This window comes from Ochotona princeps, chromosome X, assembly GCF_030435755.1.
Source record: "Ochotona princeps isolate mOchPri1 chromosome X, mOchPri1.hap1, whole genome shotgun sequence".
NCBI lineage: Eukaryota > Metazoa > Chordata > Mammalia > Lagomorpha > Ochotonidae > Ochotona > Ochotona princeps.
In genome coordinates, this window is record NC_080865.1 from 94,093,738 (window position 1) to 94,120,590 (window position 26,853).

Here is a 26,853-nt window from a genome sequence, read left to right on the forward strand (position 1 = left end):
CCGACAATAAAGCTACTTTAACACCTGTAACAACAAGTCATCACAGGATAGCCAGGATTGACAGGAAACTCACACCTAGGGTGCTGGGAGTAGAACTGCCAACTTGCCAGCTAGAGAAAGAGGGGACTCCAAGCACCTGATTATTATTTGCTGAGCCTGCTGGTTACCTGCCTTCAGAGCTTGGTTAGTAACCAACATCAGCTTGATATCACCACCAGCACATGTTTTTCAATTAATGACGAAAACTTGCTTGTATCTGCAACGTTTATTTTATATAGCACACTTCAATTGGGAATTGTACCTATGCATTTCAATCTATGACATCTGTGCAGAAAAGCATCAGAAACTCATTTGTTAGGATGATTGTGCTGCTGCCCCCATTTGAGCCAGATTATTGCATAAAACACTTTTTAGACCCAAGACACCTTGCTTTATCCATAACAAAGACACAATTCTCTGAGAAAGAAGGGAAGCTGGAAACAATGATGTTTACTAATTTAAGACTGGTCGCCCAAAGCAACTCTGGCCTGCTCCAAACACTGAGGTTCAGTACTGACAATTCACCAGTATTAGAATGTTCAAGTTTTTATGGAATTGTAGGCCTTCTGTGTGTGTGTGTATGTGTGTGCATGTGTAAGGGCAGGGTACCTCTATGCATGGACATCTGTGTGCCTACCACAGGGACTGAGTAATAGCACCCCTCCTGTCCTCACCCACAGCCAGTGCCTAGAGAAAGGCAAGTCCATTTTGGTCACAGGTAAGCCTGGGTATATGTGGAAGCACTCAGCTAGCAAGGGCATACGAAAGACTGTGAAACTGAACACTGAGAAGAGTTAAACACATGGCATGGGACAACCGCAAAGCTGTGTGCAAATAACGCACCTCTTGGCAGAGAAACCCATTGGGTACTGACAAGAGTATGAGAGATGTAGAACATTCCAAGATTTGGCTTTTTCATGCTCCTGGATCTGTGGGCCTGGCACTAACAATGGCAGAGTTAGAAACACACATCTATCACAGTAAAATATGCTTGATGGTATTTTGTAATTTTCAGCATTTATATATTAGAAATCTGGTATGGCTCTTGGGAGAAATCCTGAGATATTAACATAATCCATTTTATTCTCTACCAGATCAAACTGAGTTTTTAGTTGTTGAAATTAAAGTCAGTGTCACACAGAAAAATGATTATGTTATGATTTTCAATATGCACAGAAAGAGAACCTTCCTTCAGGAGGACCCCACACAAAGCTGGCAGTTACCACTTCACGTGAACGGTTCTGAGCTGCATTTATGCCAGCACATGTACCGGAAAGCAAAACACGGGAATGGAAAACACTGGTGAATATTTAATGAAAGCAAGGAGGATCATTTCCTTGGAACTCATGCTTGTACACAAACGGCGATATGAATACCTTAGGAACTGTACGTCAAGATGACCCTCGGATGCTTGTCTTGTCTATTTCTTCTCTTGTTTTCCTTTGCCAGCTTTACCGCTTGCACCGAGAAGTTTGGGGAATAAGACCTGGGATTTGAGCTAGATGGGTGGCAGATGTATTCATTTCTTAGGTGCGAAGAGGTCTACACATCTAATGAGAGAGGAAGAGAAGATAGATTAGTGCAGAACATACTCAGAGTCTCGTGACCCTGACCTCCGTTCAGGTTAAGCCCAAGTCTCCAGGCCTCTCCCTAGACAATGGAGATGCTCTGACAAACATCTCCCTTTTCCTCAACCCCAAGAGAGACCTTAGCTATGTCTCTTAGTTTCAAAGACAAGTTATTAAGTAAAGAAAACTGAAAACCTATTGGTTTTGGAACTAAAAGTTGAGAGACCAATTCCAAAGATCTTGTTAAGCTCTGTGCCCTAAAAAAACATCTGTGCTGGGACCTGGCACGATGGCTCAATCCTCCCCTTGCAAGAATCAGCACACCACCTAGGTGCCGGCTCATGTCCCGGCTGCTCCACTTCCCATCCAGCTCCCTGCTTGTGGCCTGGGAAAAGCAGTGGAGGACAGCTCAAAGCCTTGGGGCCCTGCACTCAAGTGGGAGACCCGGAAGAAGCCCCTGGCCCCTGGCTTCGTATCAGCTCAGTTCTAGCTGTTTCGGCCATTTGGAGAGTGAACCAGAGAGCAGATGTAAGATCTTTCTGTCTCTCCTTCTTTTTGTAAATTTGCCTTTCCCATAAAAACAAATATTCAATAAAAGATATCTGTGCTGGGCAAGCAGCTGGCAGAGCAGGAGTGGAGACAATTGACTCTGAGAAAGCACACTTTTTTCTTTCCTTTCCTTTTTTCTTTCTTTTTTCTTTCTTTCCTTTTTTCTTGCTTTTTCTTTCTTTCTCTCAAGTCTCATAGAAGTGTTCAGCACGGACATTAAAATCAGTTCATCAATTTCTTCAAAACTCATCAAGATTATCCCTACACATTATCCCTATACACATGCCACTGACTCCCCCCACCCCCTGCCGCCGCCAAATTATGCGGAGCAAACGCTGTCCTGGGAACAGAATGATGGAAGATAGGGTTCAAAGTGAATTGCCTTTCAAGTAGAGTGAAGATGAAAGGTGGCCTTACCAGAACTACCTGAAGCATCACGATTTCTTTTTTTCTTGTTGTCAGAAGACATTTCAGGATTTTGGCTCAATGTTGTGGAACCCATTAAGTTTTGTGCGCGGCTCCCAGAACGAATATCTGTGATGGCTGATTCAGATATGCCATCATGAGTTGGGGCAGCGGCAGTGTTGCCAGCCTTCTCTTGGTTAGGTTCAAGACATGGAGTACATTTGGAGGTGCTCTTGGTCTCATTGGCTTTCTTGGTTTTGGGTTTACATGTGGATGCTCTTTTGGTGGATGGTCTGGAAAAAACATACTTTTGTTACAGCCCTGATTATTCCAAGCCCAAGGTCTGTCCTGAAAGAATCTTCATCTTTTAAATCCCTTCTGAGAAATGCTGTGGAAGTAAATGAGCGTTTATCAGAGAATGGGAAGCCTGGAAGGAGCCCTAGAGATCACAGAATACATTAGCTTTCAAAGTATATTCTAGAGAGCCCAAGTGTGCCTTGGGAGCTCTAGGCACTAGGAGCAGCTAACACAGGGGGCTCTGGAGCCCCCGCTTCCCCCTGCGTGAGGCGCACTTAGAGAAGTGGAACACACTTTGTAGCTCTCGTGCTCTCCCACACCATCCCCGAGCTTTTTGGCAGTTGCGTTGTTCCCATTCATCTTCAGGTCCGTGTCTTTTCAGACAATTGACCAGGAGGGGACGTTCCTGCTCTCCCAAGGTAACCTTGGGCCCTGTTTCCCCACATGTGAACACAAGGCTATGACTATCAAGCCAAGAGTTTCCACAGGAATTAAATCAAGCAATATCAAATGCTTGGTAGACAGCACTCAGTCAATAAGCATCCCCTTCCCTGTTTTATTTTTTTGAGACAGCATTAACCAGTAAGAATTAAAAGATGGTTTGGAGTCAGATGCATGTTTGAATTTGGCCTCTGATAGTGGGATGTTGTTTAAATAAGGTCCCTGCCATCTGTGCATTGTAATTTCTTGTTTTTTTTAAAAAATGGACTTGATGCTTCTTACCAAGCAAGGCTGTTGTGGGGATTTATCTGTTTAGCTTGACACAGTGCTGGATACATAGAAACCAAGAGCTCAATGGGTAATATCATTCAGAACTCCAGGCGGGCCGATCACAGTCCCGCTAAATGTATGTGGGTAAGTATACTGAGTGACTTACCTGCACCTTTTGCCATGAGCTAAGTGGTCGTTCTTGTTTGTTGGCATGACACTGCTTACTTCGGCATTAAAATATATGTTTGTCTCTGTATAGATCGGTTCTGAGCTGTCTTTCAAAAACACCAGCCTTCTAGGTATTGTCTTCAGCTTTGTGAAACCGCGACCTTTTAGAAACATTGAGGTGGGAAAGGGACAGAATTCAAACTGGAATTTCAACAACAAATACATGAGAGGGCGGAGCCTGTGAGCCTGATGAGATGAAGCAGGGTAAGGCCTGGGCTGGCAGCAGGCTCAGCGCCCCAGGCCATGGCCGGGGCACTGTCCAGTGTACACACCCTAAGCACAAGGGGGAAGGGGGGCTACCTTGACCTGAAAAGCCTGACAGGCCAGAGGGTGACCACCAGAGGGCAGCACTGCTCCGTGTTTGTCGCCCTCTCCCCAGTTATTCATGAAGCCACTTCTGCCTGCTACCTTCAGCTTTTCTCTGTGCCCTAGAGGTGGGTCCAGGGGCTCCTATTGCTGCCTACCTCCCCATAGCTGTGGCCTGTGGTTTCTGGAAGCTGAGGATTAGGGCTTCTCCCTGCCTTCCCTCCCCTTGCTCCTGCCCCCTGCAGTATCACTAGCATGTGGAAGAATGCATGCTTGACTAGCTCAGGACCCACCTGCAGGAAAACCAGAAACGAACAGTGTTTTCTGTGTCAACCCTGTTATGTTAAAGTGGTTCCTACTCATATGGGAGTCAGGGGTACATTTCATGGGGCACCTGTATCATGACATGATTTCATTTTTTTCTGAAAGAAGTAGAAAAGATAATTTCGCCGGTGGTCCACCATAGATGACTTATGAGGCCCTGAGCTTTGAAATGCCAGCAGTCCTTACATTCAGTACCTGAGAAACAGCTGTCATCTACACTCTTTGGTATGACCTGTACAACATTGGCAGCATTTATCTCATTGAAACCTCATGCCCTCACTGGAAAGAGGACATCAGCTTCCCCTTTGTCAGATGGGAAACAGCACAGAGAAGTTCAGTGACATGCCCAAAGCCACACAGCTCAGAAGCAGAGGAGCCTCTAGACATGAACACAGATGGTGTCATTCTTGCACGGTGACTAACAGAACCAAGGAGGGTAAGTCAACCTGGTGAGAACAGCGAATCTGAAGAATCCTTATCACTTCCGCTCGCTGTTGTGTCTTCATCATCAGCCTCGTCTTCCTTACACGTTTCATTGCCAGATGTTTCTGCAGTCTGTGAGCAAAAGAAAAAATGTGATCACACGTCAATCATTCAGATTTGGAATTTCAAAGAAACTCAATGTCAAGGCTGGACTGGCGGCTAACTTTTCTCTAATTAAAATCCTCCCTCCCCACCAACAAAAATTTACCTTATCTTTAAATGGACCTATGAACTTTAACATAGTGACCCCCAACACTTTTCAAAAATAACACCTCTAAATCCTCTTGCTGCTTAATGATATGAATTATCACAGCTGGGACACAAACTGGGCAGAATAGTTGTTTGAAAGCAGAGAATGTAAAGAGGAGAGAATCCAGAGGGAAAGAAACCTTGAAGACCCACGCTCTGTTAGAAGGCTCAATGCTGGTGGAAGCAAAGGATTATGGAAGAGATCCAAAAGGCACTCGCTCTAAAGAACAAAAAGGGCTCAGTCTGAGTTAATTGAAAATGGGAACTCTGGCTCATCAAGACATTAAGAGAGTGAGGCAAACTACAGTGTAGGTGAAGATATCTTCAGTACATATATCACAAGGAGCTCCTAAGAAAAGTGCAGGTGGTAAAATAGCAAAAAAGGCCAAGAACTTGAAAAGGCCCTTTGGCAAAGCAGGTGTCTGAACGGGCAGGAAACAATGAGGACATCAGAACAGACTGCGACCTTCACCAACAGTAAAGTCAGGTGCTCCCATGCAACAGAAGATTCAGAAAAGCAGGTCAGGAAAGCACAGTCAGGAAAGGAGTGACACCCACAACTGTGAAAAGAACTTCAAGGAAGAAGCAGCCAAGGCGACCAAAGAGTTTCAGGTCCAAGACTGAAATAAGCATCTTACTCAAGGAAAACCAGAAACACTAAAACTAAAGCTATGAAAGGCTGCTCCACCATTTCCAGAATCAGGAAGACAGAAATGGGATAGATGTGTTGATTCGTTATCACCAGATTGGTCACAATGTAGAAGCTGGTAACAGTGTGAAGTATGCAAATCCAGCATCCGTGGGCAGAGGCGCAGACTACCTTGGCAGCACCTGCATCTGTCTTTCGTGTCCGCTTCATTATTTCCTCAATTCTCTATTTAAAGAAAAGTAAAAATGCAAATATGAAAACAGATTAAAAACTAAATGGCAATCCTGAAGTTGATGCTATCTACTGCTCACAGGTGGATAATGTCGGCAATGGATCCCAAGCCACAGAGTTTACCAATACAAGGCCTTTGATGGGAGGTGGAGGGGTGATCTCCTCAGATCCCCATTTCTGCCATGAAATGCTTGGAATGGTGACAGCTGAATTTGTTATTATAATAGAAAATGACAATGTCTCAATCCTAACTTCAGGGATGTGGAAATGCATTAGAGCAAGCACCTATTACTGCAAGTCAATGAAAAGTTTGAACATGGCTTTATTCTAACAGACCATTCCTGGAGCTGATAGTAACGAATGACATGCCTCAGAGATGCCACACTGTCAAAAAAGAGAAGACGAGAGGCAGAGGAGGGTCGTGTCCAGGCAAGGGCTAAGAATTGTCCCCGTTGCACATGCTTGTTTTCCTGAAGGCAAAGAGAGCAGCACTTCTTGGACTCTTCAGAGCAACTGCTATACTTGCCAGGGAAGCCTCGAGGGGCCTTGGCCTGCACCAAGGCCTCCAGATGAGTCATCCATGGCAGCATTTTACAAAGCAATGTGGCTTCTCAGAGCTGCCTTAGAAGGCACGCTCCCTCCCATCGAGCTCTTCCAGGAACTCAACACTGCCTATGGGAGCTTTGCTCCCAGGGGTCTGATGTACTGACACATCACTGCAATGGTCACTGAGGGGCCAAGAGGAATGCAATGTATGCAGGGGAGGTCAGCTCCCTCAATGAAACAGAAGAGAGTGCAGTGGGACAACCCTCAGGGGACAGCATCTATTGCATTTGTGCTGTCCCGAAACACATTGTGTGTTATAACATGCCCTACATGATTTCAAACACAAGACAAACTTCCCAGAACAGTGAGTACCTTTTTTCTTTCTGATCTTTCTTGTAAATTTTGCAACATAATTCTCTCGTGCTCCTTTTTGCAATTGCCAGCTTCTTCTGGAGCTATTACTCTGATATCCTCTTCCTAGGAAATTTGCATAAAATATCGTTTTAAGTATAGTGTAGCTGAGTGACATCAAAGAACATTAGTTGAAAAGATGACATAATATGTTATCTAGAACAACAAAACCATGTAACCTTTTGATCAAGGGTTCTAACGTACATGACATTCACTGGTGATTGCTTTTCTTGGAATTTACAAAACTAGGCTAAATTGTATCTGGAAGTTTTAGGATCTCAAGGTTATTATGAACATCAGGGCCACCTTACTTAAAATCCTGTGACTATGCGGCTGTCCACTAACACAATGCAGGAGCCAAAAGCCTACATCTGTCAAAAAAAACTGGGAGGATAATTTTAAAATATTTATTTGTCTGAAAGGCAGAGCTATAGAAAGGGAGAAGAGAGTGACATAATTCCTTCACTAATTCACTCCCCCAAATAGCCACAACTGAGAGGGCTGAACCAGCTCAAAGCCAGAAGCTTCATCCAGATCATTCAACGTGGATGCAGAAGTCCAAGCTCTTGGACCATGTTCTGCTTTCCCAGTTGCATTAGCAGGGAGCTGAGTCAGAAGTTGAGCAGCCTGAACTTGAACCGGATACTGGTGCTGCAGGTGACAGCTTTACCTGCTACTGCGCAATACCAGCCCCCCTGGAAGGATTCTTAAAGGCATCTTCCATGAGGAATGCAGGTCCCTACAATTGTTTATGAAATTTGCAACTGATTTCGTGCCTGATAGACTAAAACTAGGAATAGGAATTGGGCTACCGGTGATCATAACTCACAGTGACAGTCGGCTGAACTCAATGAAATTTACTTCCCGCTGACTGGGATTTAGATGGGGGCAAGGCAGGCATGCTTTTTGGTACATTCAGAGATCTTAGTTTTTAGAAGTGTTCACAATGGTGTACCTTCTTATGAGTTCATGGGGGATGTGAGGAGCAGGCACGGGTGTTTTGAGTAGCACCATGCATGCCAGATCAGAAAAGCTAACCTGGGACCTTTGTTCTGTGTAAGCAACTTGGATTCCAAACAAAGTGATTGATAAGCTACACTTTACTGTGTTCTGCTCTTTTCTTTCCCTTGGACAACATCCTGGGATTTTGCCCAGGGTGGCTGGAGGTGACTACAGTGCTGGTGGGTAATAGTGATAAAAAAAAGGGGGCCAGAAAACATTGCATCTGTTTATCTTCTTCCTCAAAACAGAGCTTTTTTTAAAAGTTGTCTTCCAACTAAATTTGTTAACCTGGTTCTCATCCCCTATTTGAGCATGAGGCCAGCAAACCTGTGGCAGGGTCTCTGAATTTTTCTGACTTCCTTTCTTGTTCCCAATTTCCTTGTGTAGGTTTTTATCATCAAATTTGGAGACTTCTTGGGGTTGATCTTCAGCTGTTTTCTTCATTAAGTCTTTCACTTTTATAGCAGTGCTGAAAGTGTTTAAGTAATGGTTAGGAAATGTCTTGGTTGACTGCTTACACAGCTTGCAGTATATATAGCATGCGAGCTTTTATTGGGAAACAGCCTACGTATGATAGTACAATTCACATCAGAATCACTGCTCTAATTTCTTGTTTTGTTACTATATAAGATTTACACAATTGCAGCCTTTTTACGGGGGAGAAACTAGTCCCTGGGATTAGAACATATCTGAATCAAGTAGCAGGCTACTTTGCATTTAAAAAACAGGCACAGACGTACACATATGTGAGACACATAATCACTCCTTGACCGTTTTACAAATAGGAGACACTCGAAAAGACCTTACTGACACATGCTCACATCCAGTCTTGTGTAGGGGTGCCATTTAGAGGAGGGCCTGATTGGGCTTTCCAACACTAACCCAGCCCTGCTTACAGGAAGTGATGAACAATTGAATTTGGGTTATATATGGTTTCTCGTTAGTCTCAATTTCCCCTCCATCTGTATGGAAAGTATGTGACTATTTCAAAGAGCACTTAATATTTTAAAACAAAATCAGTGCTGTAGTCATTCCTTCAAGGTTGTGGACACAGGCTTGTATTACAAGGCCCAAAGTAAAATGAATTTCAAGAAGGCAAAAACATTTTACTTAAGTACAAATTCATGCAACTTAAGTGTACATGAAATTTGCTGTGCTCAGCAAATGTGCAGTGACACTTGAACACACAGCATAACACATAGTCTGTGACACCATAACACATAGCTCACTGCACTGATGAGATTCTGTTGTCACAAAGGTCATTGGAAAACACCCAAAATAACACATGAGGAAATTTAATGATCAGGCTTGCAAATTCTGGAAGTTACAAGTTTTTTTTTCCAGTAAAGGGGAAGGTTGACAGCTATGAATGCAAAGCCTCTAGATGTAAGACTGGTCCCTATCTGCCTTCTCCTATCACATCTTAACGGGGACCAGAGGGAACCGGAGCACTGATGCACAGGCAGGTTCCTCTGTGCTCTGCCTGCTCCAGGGATCTGAACTGCTTCCTGTTCTCTATTTGCTTACAAGGCAGGGAGGTTTTTCTGATGCTTGCAGAAGGAAAACTCATTTGTACTTTAGGAATTTGTAACACGAGGGTAAGATGTTGCTGTTCAAGACCTTGACTCCACTCAAAATTTACAGTATGGGAAGGACAACAGTGTGTTCACCTTGGTTCCATTTCTTTTTGTAGTCTTTCTTCTTCATCTCTGACTTTTTGTTCACGAGCAAGATGACGTTTTTCTGTTAAAATGTTTGTGGCCTCCTCGGCATTCATTGTTTCTGATGTGCTTTTACTATCAGACTCTGTTTGAAATAAACATTCCAAACCATTAGCACAAGCAATTTACTCTTCTTCCAGCCAACAAAGCAGTGCAACACAATCAAAAACATTTAAAGAAGCAAATAGTATGAACACAAGCCAAAATGTATAAACCTAAAATCAAACTCCAAGTGATTTATTTAAAACTCGCCCCGGTGGCACCCTCTCCGCAGGAGAATTAGCATTTTGCCTCTTTGTAACAATTGCTTCCTCCAAATGAAAGAACACATTTCTACTTTGATTTTTGTTGGTAGGAGACAATGGACTCCACTGTATGGGACAAGACTAAGATATTCTAGGGGGAAGACAATCTTAGGCCAGGCCCAACAGCAGGGTAAAACTTTTAAAGATTTGACTAAGCAAAGATACAGCTGCCATACATTTTGAGGTTAGTGCATGATCTCTGCTATACTATTACTATTCAGTTCAACACTGAGAGCAACATATATACTTGGCTGATCAAAAAGTGACTAACTGGATGTGAGGGTGATCCGGCTGCGACAACTGTCACCCCATTGATCGCCAGGGTTGATTCGGCTGATCTGGCTGGCTAGGTGGGTGTCCCCTTCCTCCCTCACCGCTCCATGTGCGTCCCTCCCAAAGCTGCACGCTTGGTCAAAGAGGACGACCATCCCCGCTAGAGGAGGACCGGTCTTCGGTCAAGGGTATGCGAGTAGCTGCGCTCCCCTGCTAGAACCTCCAAAGAAACTCTCAAGGTCCAAAAAAGTGGCTAACTGCAGATAGTAAAGGAAACCAAGCCTGAGACAGAGCAAGAATGAATAATTCATACTAAGAGTATTCCTGCTATAAAGAATTCACTGTGGAATGTCTTAAAAAGGCACAACTCCCTCGTGTGTTTGAAATTAAGTAATGACTGTTGGCATGGAACACACGTGCCAGGCAAAAGAGCAACAAGGCACCTTCAAGAACTTACAACCACACAAACCATGTGTTATGGCCTATGCCCGGGAACTGACCTACATCTCCTGAGGAAAACTGGTTCATCCACAACTGGCTGGTGTGTGCTCTCTCCTCAAACGATTTAGTATCAGAGCTGGAAAGCCCCCTGGATCAGTTGGAACAAAGCTTTCACCCAACAGAGATTTTAATAACAGCTCCAAATATGGATTTTCCAAAGCAAAGGGATTGAGCAGCAAGGAGAAGCCAGAAGAGATGTGTTCCTCCGGAGTAAAAAGCAGGTAAGATTACCTTCCAGAGAAACCATTCCCTAATCAATGGGGGGACAGGATGAACTTGAGCATTCCCAAAGTTGGCTAAAGCAAATCTCTTACTGAAATGACTTACCTTGAAAGACCACATGCTTTTTGCTCACAGCCTCAGATTTTCTTGTAGTTTTCAAAGTTTCTCTTTTCTTTGGTAAAGAGGGTAATACGTTTTGTGAAAACTGAGCACGTCGGTCAGGTGTCATTTTATTGACCTGAGAATTCTGTATTGATTGTTTTGATGTGAATGGTGAAGGTGAGGGACTGGTCTTATGAATTTCCCTGCTGAGAAAAAGTGACAAATGTGTGCCAATTAAGTTTCAATGCACAAGTCGGAAATATCACATTTTGATACTATGAGATAATACTGTAATATTGAAATTAGAGGTTAGAGACAAATGTAAATCCACTTTAAAAGGCTTTTCCAGCAAGAGCAGTTATAAATAAGCAGCTTACTTGGTGTACTGAGAAAATGGGAGATGCCAGCCAGGGGCGGAGGACGGCCATCTCGGACACGGTGCCAGCGACGATGGGCGCTTCTTGCCAAGAGGACACAAGGACTGTATGGCCCTTACTGGATGCTGAAGACATCAGGGCAGTAAGAAAAGACAGGATCAGCAACTGCTTTACGGCAGCTGGTTTTTCTTTTCCTGAAACAAATCTGAATCAAATGCAATCACTCCTCCTTAAATCCCAAATCTAGTACAGATACTTGCTTCCAGATTAACAAGTTCAATTTCATAATTCAACCAGATCACAGAAATAATTCATATAACAGAAATCCTTTACTGTAAAACCGATTTCTGTTTCTAAACCCTAGTAGGTTTTGGAACATCTCCAAACTGTTTTTTTTTTTTCTGGAGAAGAGAATTGATAATATAAACTGCTGTGTCTTCTCTTCTAAAAATTAGTACTGTAGCTTTTGGAGGAAATACTGGCACAACAAATATGAGAGACTTTAAGGGGATAGCTTAAGAGTCTTAGCCCATTTTATTAACAATTTTATTGCAGAATACTAGTAGTGACTAGCTATGTTGTGAAATCTGACCTGTTATCAATACAATGAACATGGATCTATTTTACTAGAAAACATGCCAATAAAAGGCACTTGACAAATCTGCAGAGTGCCCACTTGTGTTCACAAGGTGCCTAAACACGCACTTTGGGAAGGACTTCCACATTCGTCTCTGGGGGCTGCTGCCACATGCACCTGGGGAAAGGGGTTCTACGCTCATCTCAGGAGAGGTGTCCATGTTCACCGTGGGGGACATTTTCACACTCCCCATGGGGGACATGTCCACACCTAGCACGGGGAGGGGTCTATGCTTACCTCTGAAGGTGCTGGAGTGTCCACTTTCACTTTGGGAGGCGCATCCCCTCTTGCCCTGGGCAGCATTTCCACAGTCACCTGGGGTGGTGCTCCCTTATTTGCCTTGCGAAATGCTTCCTTCACGGCTTCAGGGGACATCTCTGGGGCATCCTCGAGGGGCACCTCAGCGCTGCTCTCAGGGGGCGCCTCCGAGGAGCTAGCCTCAGGGGGTGCCTCCACACTCTCCTCGGGAGGTGTTTCTTCTTTTTTCTGTGTAGTTGCTTCCAATGCGGTTTGAGAAGGGGTCTTCACTTCTGTGGTAGGAAGCAAGGAGGTGGACTTCCATTCTTCCATGCTATATCTGCGTAAAGGCACGTGTACATATCGGAACACAGGGGTACTGCTGTCTGCCAGTGAATAAACACAGAGAAGGATCACTCAGATCTATCAAGACAAACAAACAAACAAACAGACCAAAAAACCACATGCACGGTCTGAAAGACTGAAAGAAGAGAGGCCGTCTTCTTAGGAATTCACAGGGATTGCACACATGTCAAGGGTTTACTGGGACAAAGCAGAGAGCCAGGACAAATGGAGCACTCTGGAAGCCACGTCAACAACAGAGCTGCTGTGAAAGTGGTAGTCTACCTGAAATGAAAGCAAGCAGCTTCTCTGGGGTTGATGTTAGCAATAAGTTGTTTCTCTCTCTTTTGTTTTGAAAAATTTATTTTTATTGGAAAGGCAGATATACAGAGAGGAGGAGAGACAGAGAGGAAGATCTTCTATCCGTTGATTCACTCCACAAGCAGCTGCAGCAGTTGGAGCTGTGCCAATCTGAAGCCAGGAGCCAGGAGCTTTTTCCTGGACTCCCATGTTGGTGCACAGGATCCCAAGGCTTTGTGCCGTTCTCGACTGCTTTCCCAGGCTACAAGCAGGGAGCTGGATGGGAAGCGGGCCTGCCGGGATTAAAACTGGCGCCCATATGGGATTCTGGTGCGTGCAAGGCAAGGACTTTAACCACTATGCTGCCACGCCAGGCCCAGCTATTTCTCTTTCAATCATACTACATTTCAGAAGCATTTTTCACACACACAAAAACAGTGTTTCAGCAGTGAAACAAAAAGGATCATCCTTGGGATTGGGTCAAGTTGAGCTGAGATCTTGGTTAAGGTTGAGGGGCTGACAAAACAGCTCCAGATGCATATGAAGTAGGTAAGTAATCAAGAAAGGCCAAGCAAGAAGTGACTGATCTACTGTCTCTAAGAGGGCAGGACTAGGATGGGTTCTAGAAGGGTTCTGGGCTGGAAGGGAAGATTAAGTCTTAGAATGCATGGTTGGACTTGTAATTTTAGAGATGGAAATCCTTTGATTCATGTGCTAATCTCCTGTATTATGCATTCAAATCAGTCAGGATCAAGGAGATTATCAACCAACATTTGTAGATTGAAAAAAATCAAAATAATCTGAACATCTTTCCCAGACTAGAGATCTTACCATCCTGGAGATTACACAAGGTGCCCCATATTAGATTGTTTTAAAATAGAATGTGAGAAAGAACATTTTCCCATACATATTATAAACTGTTATAAGTCAGTAATCAGACTGGGTTGGCTCTCTAAGATTCTTTCAAGATTTAACTACATAGATATCTATCTTTAGATAGATATAGATGTATGTATCAATAATAGACAAGAATAATATTGGCTTGTCTACTAAAATGGAAGGAAATGATGATTCTAATGTCTGAGAACAAGAAACTTTGTATACTGTGATAGATGTATAGATTTACACAATTTTCCTGAGGGGCATCTTGGCAATATGTTGCAAAAGCCATTTAAAATGTATAGGCTCTTTGTTCTAGTCAGTCCACTTCTAGATTAATCCTTGGGGGAGGAGGGAATCAGGTAAATATATTAAAATGCATGTACAAGGTTGCTAATTACAACATGGCTTATAATACTGAAACAATTGAAAATATACTCCAAGCATCCAATAGAAAATTTGGCTTATACTAAGGCAGGTATTTGAGAGAAACAACATGAGGATTTTGGGGCATGGAAAATGGTATACATGGAATAAAAGCAGAGTATTGCACTGTTTGAAAAAAATAAAAAAGCAAAGAAAAATATTATCAGTGGACACTAGGATGACAGGGAATTATGTTTAAAACTATTTGACATTAAATATTTATTGCTTATATAATAAACATTTTAAGAAAGATATTGGTTGTGGCTTTCTTAAGATTTGGTAATTTTTTTTCCCATTTAAGCTTAAAATTTGGATGGCAAATTCTTACATGATTTTGTTAAATGATTACAGTAGTCCAAGTTATAAGATGGACATTTTGTGAATAACATTTGAATTGAATTGTTTTTCCTTAGTACCTTGCTTTGGTGGAGAAAGCATTTTATACACATAGCTGAAGGTGTATCAGCAGTCACATTATTTAGTACCAACGGTCTGTGCTTCAGAAACTATGATTAAGTATAGCAATATGTAACTATAGTAACTAGATTATTATTAGCCACAGAAATTGAAGACACAGAGTTTTTGATGGTAGTGATATATGAAACTAAAATTGAAATAATTAGAAATACCTTATAATAGATGGGAGGTGAGGGAGACTGGCAGGAAATGATGTGACATGCATGGAACTGGGCACAAAGTCAGGAACCAGAACCAAAAGAAAGAAGGCTGTGCTACAACAAAGTCAGGGATGATATTTCAACTCGTTTTACTAATCATATAAATACTGACAGAAAAAGGCAGCAAATGAGCTGAGATATAGCCTGGAAAAGAGAAAAGCAGTGTTGAACAGTGATGGGAAAACCCACGAGAGCTTTCCCTCACCAGGGACATCTTACGATGTACAAGCATGTCTGACATTAGACGTAAACTTTAAGTGAACAAGTCCCAGACGTGAAGATTCGGAATCTTTTACTAACAATAAAAACGGAAGACTGATGCCATGTCCTGCATCCATAATTTATGGAGAAAAAGTGGGGAAGATGCAGTCGGAGACTTTGTTGATGTTAGTTGCTTTTTTTAAAAAAATTGGACCAACACAAAAATTACAATTTCCCCACCATGTTGGAAGATATAAAATACGTGACAATAAGTATTGAGCAAAATCACTAGTTTGGTGACTACTGATTCCAGTTATTTCAATGCCTACACATGACAAATTAAGTGATGAGTCTACTGTCCTAGATCCAAACACTAGTATTTTCAGGCTTTCTACCACATGCCTGCCACCCTATGTCTGTTCTTCTTTCAGACCCAAAAAGTGCTGCAGCACTTTTGCTTTTGGCTGATGATGCATTTGTTAGGTTGAGCAGGTGATTGACAGGTGACTGACTCAGGCTGACTTCAGAAGAGATACACACAGGATGAGAACATAAATGAGAACAAGTGGGAAGGATTCAATCTCAGGTTCCACACACCAAGAAATGCAAAGGGAGTAACAGCTGTGTGGAACAGTATAAATTTCCCAGCAAGTCACAGCACAAGAGATCTGAATACAAAGGAAGAGAGGAGCTGCACAAAGAGGAAAAAGCCACAATATGCCACAATAACTCCAAGCAAGCGCTCCAGCTAAAATACCTCACAGAACCATTCCCCTGTCTGGGGTTTCTCTGGGGGAACTCACACAGAGTGGAAAGGACCCAAGTGCCCGGGCCCCCACCAACAATGTTGGAGACCCCAACTGGAGTTTCAGGCTTCTGGCTTCAGCCTGGTCAAGCCCAAGGCATGACACTGTGGATATTTGGGGAGTGAACCAGCGGATGAAAGATCTCTCTCTCTAAGCTTGCCCTTCTAATAAATATATCTTTAAGAAAAATGAAAGAATTTTCAAGCGACTCAATGAGAATTTTATTTAGAAATAGCTACCCACCTGGCCCGCACTCCATTTTTTTGTCATAAGAATGCAGTTTATCTTTTCGACTTAGAGATGAGCTTCTTTTATTTTTCATTATTCCTAGAGATCAAGTGCAAAGGAATATTATCTTTCCAAAAGCATTCTTCAATATATGACTTCAAGAATGAATCATCCCTGTTGAAGATTTTCCTAATCTCTACTTTTGCTTGCAAGAATTTTTTACAGAGATTCTACAGACTTAGACTTAAAACTGTCTTATTCGTTATCTGAGATGAACTTTAAGGTTACGTAACATGGTAACAATTTAAGCGGAAAAATGTCTCATAGTTTCTGATAACATATCTCAGATTAGAAATGCGTCACTTGCAGATATATTCCACGATGCTTAATACTAACAGCAGTTTAACTTTTAGTTGTAACTAGTATTTTTAAGCAAAAAATTAGCATAACATTTTATATAGACATCACAATTCAAGCAAATCAACTATTCACAAAAGAAAGTAGTGTACTTTATGTAGATCCATTTCTATTTCACTTAAAATATGTTAGCTCAAAAGACTGAGGGATGTCTGCTTTAAAATAATTTCTCAGGCACCCAGCATTGTGGCGTGGCTGGGTTAGCAGCCTCATGGAATGCCAGCATCCCATAGATGCTGGTTTGAATCCTGGCTGCTCCACTCCCCATCCAGCTCCCTGCTTCTGGCCTGGAAAAGTAGTGGGAGACAGTCTAAGTGCTTGGGCCCATGCACCCATGTGTAAGGCCCGGAAGAAGCCCCTGGCTTCTGGCTTCAGTCTAACCAAATCCTAGTCATTTTGTCCATTTGCATAGTGAAACAGCAAGTGTAAAATATCTATTTCTCTCTCTATATCTAACTCTGCCTTTCAAATGCATAAACAAATTAATTTTTGAAAAAAGTAATTTCTCTTTGGTGACTTACAAATTGAAGCAAATTAAGGGACATTACTTATTAATTTCATACAAGGATGAAGCAGGTATTTGAAACATTCATAGTAGATAACTTCATTTCATTTAAGGCAAATAAATGTAAAGCAGATAAACCTGTCCACTGCCATATGTGTAGGTACTTGAAAAAGTTTGTAGAAAAGGGGATTGAAGGATAAGTGTGTCTGGCACCACAAGAATTTGACATCTACACATGTAAAGAGTTTTCCGCAAGTTCAAGAGAAATGTATACTATCAATTTCAATTTGTTTCATCAAAATGTATCTACCTTTTAATTCCAATTTCAACAAAATTCTTAAATATTGTTGTATAGTATTGTTATTCTTAAGTAAGGTAATAATCATGCTACTTAAAGGAAACTGAATGAAAGACTGGTCTCACTAGTCCCTAGAAAACACAATCTCATCAACAAGTTAGCTAAAATAGGAATAATTTAAAATAAAATAAATTATTAGACCACTTAAATACAATATTTTTTGACCAAAATGTACCTCAGTTTGAATTAGCTGAAGTCCCAACAACTCATCTAATATGAACAATGAAAAAAGTCACAGAACAAGGATTTATATTGATAAAATTACACATCAATTGGCCATCTTTGTGTAAAATAATGTGCTACTTCGCTGATGTATTTGCAGTGATCTGTGATCACCTTAAAATTTATGGCAAAAAAGTGTGAAAAAAGCAAAGTGTTCCACAATTTAAAGAAGTGATAGTATAAAAGCATAGTTTCGTTACACTGTAATTCAGTACAATATATGAAATAACTACTTGCTCAGATTGATAGAATAGTGAAGATCTTTGTAGATGACATGAGGTTTGTTTACTGAGAGCAGAATGGTTCTGTTTTAGATTTTCAGTAGATATAGACCATTTACAACTAGGAAATATATGGTATTTATTTATACTCCTATTTCATGAAGACAGACTTATTGGCTAAGACTGGTGTTTGTGATTCAGCGGTACCCAGCAGGCACATGCATTCACCAGGCACATGAGTTTAACTGGCAGTCACTGCTTCTAAAACACATGAAGATAACGTTCATTTTATAAAACTACATAGAACTAGGTCCGCAGATAGGAAAACATATAGCGAATCAGTAGTAAATGAGGTTGACTTTCTTTTTAAAATGTGACCTGGATAAGCTGTATAAAGTTCAGTAACTTCATCACTTTATGCTGACAATAAACTGAAACAAGATGCTTGGCATATTATTGAGTTACCTAGAAAGTGTCACCTGTTTCTTTTGCTGACATTGATGAATGTAGACACAAAGATGGAGTTTATAAAGTATTTGTGTTTAAAAAGATTAAAACTTTGTTACAAATGCATTCTTCTTTTGATAACCAATATTTAAACATGAACATGAGCTTAAACTTAAACATGAGCTTAAACTTTAATAGTGGAGTTAATTACCCAATTTGCTGTCATAATCCAGGGGAAAGGAGGTTTCCCACGACCACCTCTTTTGTTGTCGGCCAACACGACTACTCCGCTCCAAAGTACGATGAACGACAGCTTTAAATTTTGCCTGTTTGAAAAAGATGCCGACACATTTTTACATACTCTTCATGTAGGTGAATGTGGTTTGGTCCTGTGGCTTATAAACCAATCCTTTTATCAAATTTCTGCATTAGGTAAAAGCTTCTTGCACGAGGTAAAGGCTTAAAATAATGGGAGATTTGGCTTAAGTATTTGTTAATAGCAGTGTCTCTCCTGGCTCATTTTTCTATCTTATGCTCTGGAGGAATACATCAGGCTTTTCTCTCTTTGTTCTTCACATGGGGGAGTTGAGAGTCAAGCTTTCAGTCTGTTTCTCACCAGCATACCATGGGAGAGTGCTATGCTTTGGTGTCTGCTAATCAGACCTCACACTTCATCATTCATTACTCTTCCTGTTCTTGATTCCCTTCCCTCAATCATTTTTATCAGCTGTTGTGGAATGTATTTTTAAAGTCACTTTTTCATTTATAAAATAAAGCAGGGAAAAAAAATCAAAACATGCATAACAGAAATCTATGCCAATGTCATCCATTATACCCACATTTGTTAAAACGCTAAGTTCTGATTTTAAAAAATAAAATGTCAAAAAAAAAAAAAAATCAAACATCTCTGACCCTACCTCAGCTTCAGTTTAAACTGGTCAGGGAGACAACTCTACAAATTAAAGGCCACGATGGGAGAAAACAACTCCACTTTCAGAAATGAATTATTTTCTCCCTATTTCTTATCCCTGCACTGCAGCATACCTGGCAAGCAAATCAATTTCAAGGCCAGAGGTTGTCTAGTCTTCACTGACAACAACCGTTTCATAGCAACCCACTCCTTCCCGTGTCTTCACCATTGCTCTGAGGGCAAAGATAAACATGCTAAGAAAATGTATGAAAACTGACATAACGGCAATGGTGGAAAACTCTATTTCCTAACACAGGGTTTTCTGATTAATTACTTAGAACTATAATAAACTAAAGTCAGAGATTAACCCTGTCTTGTTCAAATATTTCTGTTTTATTAAGATCCTGTCCTGCTGGTTCCACACTTGTCCCGGCTCAGCACCACCAGCTTTGTGGATCTCTGCTCAGAGGAAATCTGAATTTTCAAATCTGCATCACTGCCATGGAGATAGAAAGCTCCTGGCTTCTATCCTCAGGATCATTCTGACACATCGTCTTCTCTTCTGCTGGCCCACTGTCAGCTTCTGGATGCTTCACAGAGGATGCTGAGCAGTGACAGTGATTCTGAATGAGAGTTTAGCAAAGCCTGGACTATGAAACATGGCAAGGATCAGCAATCACAGGAGGAGATTCAGAAAGACCAAGAAAGAAAGTGGTGGCAAAGCATGCCTGTGAAGGAAGAGCACAGGATTCTAGAAGAAGGACACTTCTCTAGGTGGGATGTGGGGCCAGGCGTGGGGCAAGTGTGCGTGTCAGGGATGGGGACAAAGAGATGAGGGTTCAGGGTGGGGAGAAGTGGAACTAAAGAGAAAAAAAGGAGAGAAAAAGAAATACAAAAATCCAAGCAGCAGAAAACAAGAGAGACAGACAAAATACATACTCATTGAGAGAATTAAAGGGAGTCCAAAAGAGGAAAAACCAGAGAGAAGCTAAGACAAAGAAAGCAGAAAGAAAAGCAAGCTGATTTGGGTGCAGAAAAGCCAAAGGCTGCAGAGAACCAGAGGCAGACGAAGCCTCACTTAGGGGAAACTTTGGCAAACCTCTTTGTAGGAAGATAGTAGAATGATCTACAAGAGAAAAAAAATCCTGCAAATGAAACAGACAAGGAAAAAAGAGGGCATGACAAACCCCCGACTTACATCAAAGAAGGGTTCACGTAGGAGAGGAGAGCAGTGGTGTCACAAAACAGGAGACAAAATGCTAAGGCATTGGTCCAATGGGTCCCAGTCCAGAAAGGCAAATGGGAGGAACCACGGGGCGGGGGGTTGGGGGGCGGACATGGGACATGCAAGGCAGAGTGGGAATGTCCACCAGAGGGAGCAAGGAACACGGAAGGGACAGCAAGTGTGCAGCGAAGGCTGAGAGGTGCTGTAATTTCAGGAGCTGTGAGCAGTCAGATGGGATCCTATGAGGGTGGGTCAGCCTGTTGGGTCTGCTCCTGTTCGTTAGGCTATGCCGCAGGAGTGAAGACTGTTTGGTAGTAGAGATAGCTGTGGATAGGACTCCACTCCTGACTTTCAGGGGCTCTTCCTTCCTGAGGCTCATGTGTGACTCGCAGTGCCTGGGATCTTAACAGGAAAAGGAAAAAGAAAATGCTGAGATGGGTTCCCTCCCCTCAGGACTAGTCAAGGCAGAGGAAGCCAAGGAACAAAAATATTCCAGAGCCAGGCAAGAGGGTGTGGCACTTGATGGACGTACCTGTTCTTCTGCCAACTTCTGCCTCCTTTTTTCTTCCGCAGATATCCTCTTACACTCATCTTTGTCTTTTTGTTCTTTCATTTTGTGGTGTCTCTCTTCTATCTGCTTTTCGTACTGGAGTTTGGCTTTTCGTTCTTTTTCACGCAGTTGTGATTCTTTGTTGACTGAAACAGTCCACCATACATTTGCATGGTGTAAGAGCCAGGGGGAATATTCCAGTTTTTCACATTACACACAGATAGAAGGAATAAGTGAATAGGCCACATTCTCTCTCCAAACAACATAATCCATGCTAGTAATGAGAGATTTATTATAGAAGAGAGCACAGCTGGCCACTCGAGAATCATTTTTTCACTGGATGTTCCTTTAACTCTGGAGAACTGGCTTATCTAAGCCAGATGATCCTCTTCCTGTCCAAACTAGCATTCTAAATTCTGAAGAAATATTTTCTTCATATGATACTTCTCTTGGTTGGAGCTAAAGTGAAGCCTTGATAAATATGTTATGTATTAAAATATGGATTTAAAATACACAGAATGTTTTTGTTTCCTTCTGCTAGGAAACTTTTTCAAAGTGCTCGTCTATACAGACTACATTAAACATGATACTTGCACACAAATGGCCCTGTAAGTTACAGAACACCCTAATAGCTTCCTACAGATAGAGTTTCCATGCTGTTGTAAACTGTTGTACTGCTCTGTCTTTCCAACTGGTCTGTTTCAAATAGAAAAATTTGCACTCCATTTAAATAGAATACTAGTTTTGCTCGTGGATTTAGTAGATATAACAAAGATGCAATTATTGAAAAGTGTACTCTCAAGTTGAAGAAAGATTATTTGGAGCCCAATTTATACAAAGTCATACTTCAGAATCGTAACAATCAGCAAAATTACACTTTCTCTATTTCTGGTTTACTAGACATTTTTTGTCATTTTTGAAATAAGTTTCACTTACTTCCTGTTACATCTGCTTTCACAAATGCTGAAGAAATTTTCATCCCAGAGTTTTTAGAAAATTAAAGCCCTAGAGTTTTCAAACTAAACCAATAGTTGCAGATTTCTCTTGAGCCTCCTTTGTCTGGCTTGACAAGCGGATTTAGTCTGATCTAATACACACTGTAACAATTATAATCTACCATGTTATCAGGTTAGGAAATGTAAAGCCACTTTGGAAAAGATAACATTAACATAAATACATCCATTTTTATTTTAAAAATGTTATACCATCTTCTTGTCTTCTCTTCTCCTCCCTGCGTTCCTTTACCATTTTTTGTTTTGAGTCATTTCGGAGTACAGATCCATCTATAACTAAAGGAAAAAGGATATAGTTAAGGATCAATGCGATGTCAACTTGTAAAGACAGGGCACTTTGACATGTATCAAATCATTATAGAAATTATACCTGGTTTAACTGACGACTTTAGATTTGACTGTTGGGATGCAACAGAATTAAATTGATTTCGATTTCGTCTTTCATCAGCAATTGCTTGGGCTTCAGCAACTAAAATACAGGTAGACAAGGGCAAGGGATTAGATATTAGGAAGATAAACAGTTAACACACGAGTTGACAAGCCACAACAGTTGTGTCTTTGATGACAAACCTAGAAAAACCTCCATATAGTTAAATCATGACTGAGTAATCCGGGTGACAATGATGATGCATTTGACGCCTATGACGTTCAGCACTATTTTAGTAAAGAAATAAAATCACCTGCTTCCTATGCAGGTGCTGGACATATTAATGGCAATGGTGGCCCTGAGCTTGTGGATGGATAAAAGCGTGTGATCAATAATTTTTGAAATTATCTCAGACAAGACATTATGCATTACATGACAGTAGAAAAACTGAGCTGGCCAGGTATTGGAAAATAATCTGTTTCATCATAAATTGGGGATGTTAGACCATCAAACGTGAACAATGTATGGACCTGAATCTGAAAGCAAAGTGTTGGTAAGAAGTCTCAGAGACTGGGTTCACTATTAAGAAGCAAATGTATAAATGATTCATATCAGGGCCTTCATCCCCAGTTTTACCCTGGGGTTACTTGAGTGGATTTGCCTCCCTGTACCACTAGTCTTTGGTTTGAGGTCCATGAACCTGTAGTTGTTAAAAGTTCTATTCTGATGCACAGTGAAGGTAGAGGGAGGACCATTTTCTAGGAGAAGAAATCTCCAGTGAGATGATATCATTTTGAATACAAATATGCCAAGCAAACAAATAGAAATCAGACAGGTGTTAACATGTATCTTATGTGATCAAGGTCACTAGCATAGAAGTATAAGACTCAAGAGGTACAATTTGAGGGAAAGTAAGGAAAACTAAAGAGTTATTATAGGAGATCCCTGAGTCCTTCAATTCCATGTATGATTGTATCAGAAAAAACCCTAAATCCATGGAAGGGTATTGAAAACCTGAGCACTATGTCTCTACCTCTGTCCTACCCTGATCTAAAAGCATAGGAAATATGCTCCTATGATACTACATACGAATCTGGTTTCTACAGACAAATGTAACAGTTAAAAATGGACAATTTAAATAACCAAGGGAACAGAGCAGCTGCCCTGGCACATGTAAAATGGATGGGCTTTGAGGAAAGCTGTCTGAGAGTCATCTTAGTGGTTACCTTGAAAGTAACTTCGCAGTAGAAATACCATAGAGAGCAAAACTTCAAAAGAGAAAAGTATTTCTTTTTAACCCCAAGGCCCTAATAGTTCTGATACACAGCTAAACCTAAAAGATTAACCTTTTGTCAGCTGTTGCAACCAAACACAACTGAAGTTGAGCACTAGCATATTACAAAAATTCTTAAGTACAGCCTGGAAGTTTAAATGTTCCACAACTTCCCACTCGGCAATATCTCTTTGCAGCACTGCTTGTGCACAGGGCATCTTCTTGTAAGAAATGAGCTCCTGTGGCTGAGAAAACCAAAGGGAAACTTCCCAGGTTACACAATTCGTACATGGCAAAGGCAGAGCAGGATTTGAGTTTACATTAAAAGGCAACTTTCTTCCAAAAACATTAAAGTAATAATAATAATTTAAAAACACGAAAAGGAAAAAAAAGATCTGCAAACAGGAAACCACAAAATAAGGCAAATATACAGAATTTTGCCTTATAGGGTATAGGAACAAAGTTACAGGGTATAGGCCTGAGACAGACAGAAGAATCCCAAGACCAAATGGAAGACAACATGTCTTGAAGATGAGAAAAGTTGGGCACAGAGTCTAACCAATGAAAAGCACTTAAGCAGAATGGCTACTTGGAAAGATACAAAGCTTGCTGTTGGAGTGGTACACATTCAAGTTGGAGAAGCTGCCCAGATTTTTCTAGCTGGGCCTCTGGACTGGACTAAATAACCTCACTGTTCCGCTAGTTCAGAAATGCTACGGTAATTTGATTTGGCATCCTAGTAGCCTTCTTTGCATTTGTAGAGAACATTATTTGAGTAACTTATTCTAAGCCAAGAAATCACTTATGAATTTAAACAAGAAAAAGGTGACAAGTCAGTGGCAAAGTTTCCTATGCTCATCTGGTTGAAAGATTGAGATAAAATAATTGGAAAGCACTCACATCTAAAGACATTAAACATGTGTTTTGTTGAAACAAGCATATTTCTCCGGCATGTTATAAACTTACTACATTGTTATGCATGTTAACAATTCAATAATTAGATGTGTGTATTTACACACAATAATTCATATATACATATGTAGATATATGACAACTACACTAATCGCCTTGGTAAGGTTTTCCTTCAGGATATCATTTTAACTTGTGCACCCAGGCTCCTGGCAGGAGATGAAACTGACCTTTCAGCAAAGCCTTTATTGCCTCATTGATCCTTTGGGAAAATGCGGAGACATGTATGATATAAGCAACAAGGAAGCAAACTAGGGATCTACATTAAGCCTTTTTGGTTGTTTTGGTTTTAAGTTTCTGGCTAGAAATGCTGTGAATTCAAGCAACTGCGTCATACATAGTTTTAAAACACTAGAATACTTCCTAACATGCAATGCAGAAATGCTTCCAGGGGTATCCAGACCACAGCTCCTTCAATAGATTGGCATAAATACTGGCTATCAATGTCAGAACATTGTAAGCACTGATAAGCACAACAGAATTCAGTGCAAAACCTCCTGGTGCATTGCTGAGCTACAGACAGAAGGAACGTTGTTTTCTCCTTAAGGAATGATGAAGTGTACTCCCTTCTGAGGCGTTCTTTGGAGAGACTGAAAGTGTCCTTCATAACACACAGCTGCTCAGTTTCAGCCAATCTAAATTGGGTTTTTAATTGCACGTGAGAAAAAAGCCCTAAGGATTTCAACAAAACAGGAATAAAACCAATTGATTGACTGTCAGCAGAGAGGCAGCTGAAAGAATCCCCACCCCACTCCCACCCCGCAGAGCACGTGATACTACCTTATTCAGGTAGCAATGTGATCCCCTGCTTTAAACAGCATGATATGTTGTTTACTTTGTTTTACAAGATGGGCGGTTTGGAGGGATACAGAAAGTTTATTGGTGATGGGACACGTTGAAGAGCCATACTCTGATGGCCGACACCATTCAACTTAAGGACTGCAAGGTGTCATGGAAGGTAACGTCTTGTGGAAATCATTTGCTACAGCAGGCAAATCTGATGTTGCAGAGAGCCGTTTCAGCCCAACTTTCAACGCAACCCCCACCCCTTCTCCAGCGACTTCCTCCCAGGATCCTGACAGAGTGGGTGCAAAGGGCCAGGTTTGAGGAAATCTTAAACTTTGCGTGCCTCAAAGGGCTGTCCTGGCCGCGCAGGCAGCGCCGACGCACGGGTCCGGCCGAGTGCCCGCGCCTCCCGTGCAGCAGAGGGGTCGCATGGATTGTCGCACTCGCTTTAGTTGCTCTGAACATCGGGTGCGGCAGCTCGGAACCGCCCATCAGGTCAGAGTTTCGAATCTTCCTCTGCGATCTATGTCCCCCCCACCTCCGCCCGTTAGTTCTCGCACGCCCCGCCCGCAGTTTTGGCCACGGGCACCGATACTTAGGTGGCTAGTGGCACCAGCTGTCCATCTCACCTCCCGTGTCCGGCCCAGGACTCCCCACGCCCGTCCCATCTCAGGAGACTGGTAGAACTGAGGGGAAAACCGGATGGCGCGAAGGGGCACAGGAGGAAAGTTTTTTGGTGCCTGCCGCACTGCTCTGGAGGGTCAGTCACGGGAATTCCGCCCCCCGCACTGGTCCGAGTCGCCAACCTGCTCACCCATTTGTTGTCGCAGCCCCTTTAAGGATGTGCCGCCGCGGGCGCCACCACCAGAGCTGGGGCGGGCTTCCATCACCTGGACGCGGATGGGAGCTGCCGGTGGCTGCTCTGCCAAAGTGCGCTGGCGTTGGTGCTGCCTCTTTTGGACCTGCGGCTCTGGTTGTGGCTGTGGCTGTGGGGGTGGCCTTGGAGGTGGCTGTGGCCGTGGGAGTGGCCGTGGAGGTGGCCGAGGTCGTGGGGGTGGCCGTGGCTGTGGGGGTGGCCGTGGCCGTAGCCGTAGGGGGTGCCGTGGCCGTAGGGGGGCCCGTGACCGTGGGGGGGCCCGTGACCGTGGGGGTGGCCGTGGGGGTGACGGTGGCAGTGGTGATGGCGGTGATAGGGACGGTGGCAGCGACAGTGGCGGTGGACAAGATTGTGGTGAGGCTGGGCTGGGCGGTGGGGCGGGTTGGGAAGGTGGATAGGGGCGGTGGAGCAGCAGCAAGACTCGGATTGTTGAGTTGGGGCTGAGCGGCGGGGCAGGACGGCGGTACAGCTGGGAGGGACG

At 42.3% G+C, this 26,853-nt stretch overlaps 1 protein-coding gene across 2 annotated transcripts; it reads right to left on the reverse strand.

Annotated features, from left to right (window-relative positions):
* Positions 1–947: 947 nt before the first annotated feature.
* On the reverse strand, positions 948–26,503 carry MAP7D3 (MAP7 domain containing 3). 2 transcript variants are annotated; one of them, XM_058658557.1, is made up of 17 exons: positions 26,310–26,503; positions 22,471–22,569; positions 22,293–22,376; positions 21,070–21,233; positions 18,614–18,728; positions 16,248–16,331; positions 12,374–12,759; positions 11,500–11,624; positions 11,126–11,328; positions 9,669–9,804; positions 8,326–8,467; positions 6,958–7,062; positions 5,980–6,033; positions 4,874–4,982; positions 3,736–3,898; positions 2,583–2,854; positions 948–1,589 (listed from the first exon to the last, which is right to left on the reverse strand). In XM_058658557.1, the coding sequence occupies exons 1-17, from the start codon at positions 26,380–26,382 to the stop codon at positions 1,582–1,584; spliced, it is 2,322 nt and encodes a 773-aa protein (XP_058514540.1). In that variant the 5' UTR covers positions 26,383–26,503; the 3' UTR covers positions 948–1,581. The 2 variants fall into 2 exon arrangements, with proteins under 2 accessions (XP_058514540.1, XP_058514541.1); XM_058658558.1 differs by lacking the exon at positions 5,980–6,033.
* Between the last annotated feature and the right edge of the window lie 350 nt (positions 26,504–26,853).

Bases quoted from the DNA above. Each gene is read 5' to 3' on its own strand.
- MAP7D3 (XM_058658557.1), bottom strand. From the start codon at position 26,382: ATGGAAGCCCGCCCCAGCTCTGGTGGTGGCGCCCGCGGCGGCACATCC. The intron at 22,570-26,309 runs GTGAGCAGGTTG...CCTGTATTTTAG, and splicing joins GGGGCTGCGACAACAAATGG to TTGCTGAAGCCCAAGCAATT. The intron at 6,034-6,957 runs GTACTCACTGTT...TTCTTTAAATAG, and splicing joins AAAGATCAGAAAGAAAAAAG to AGAATTGAGGAAATAATGAA.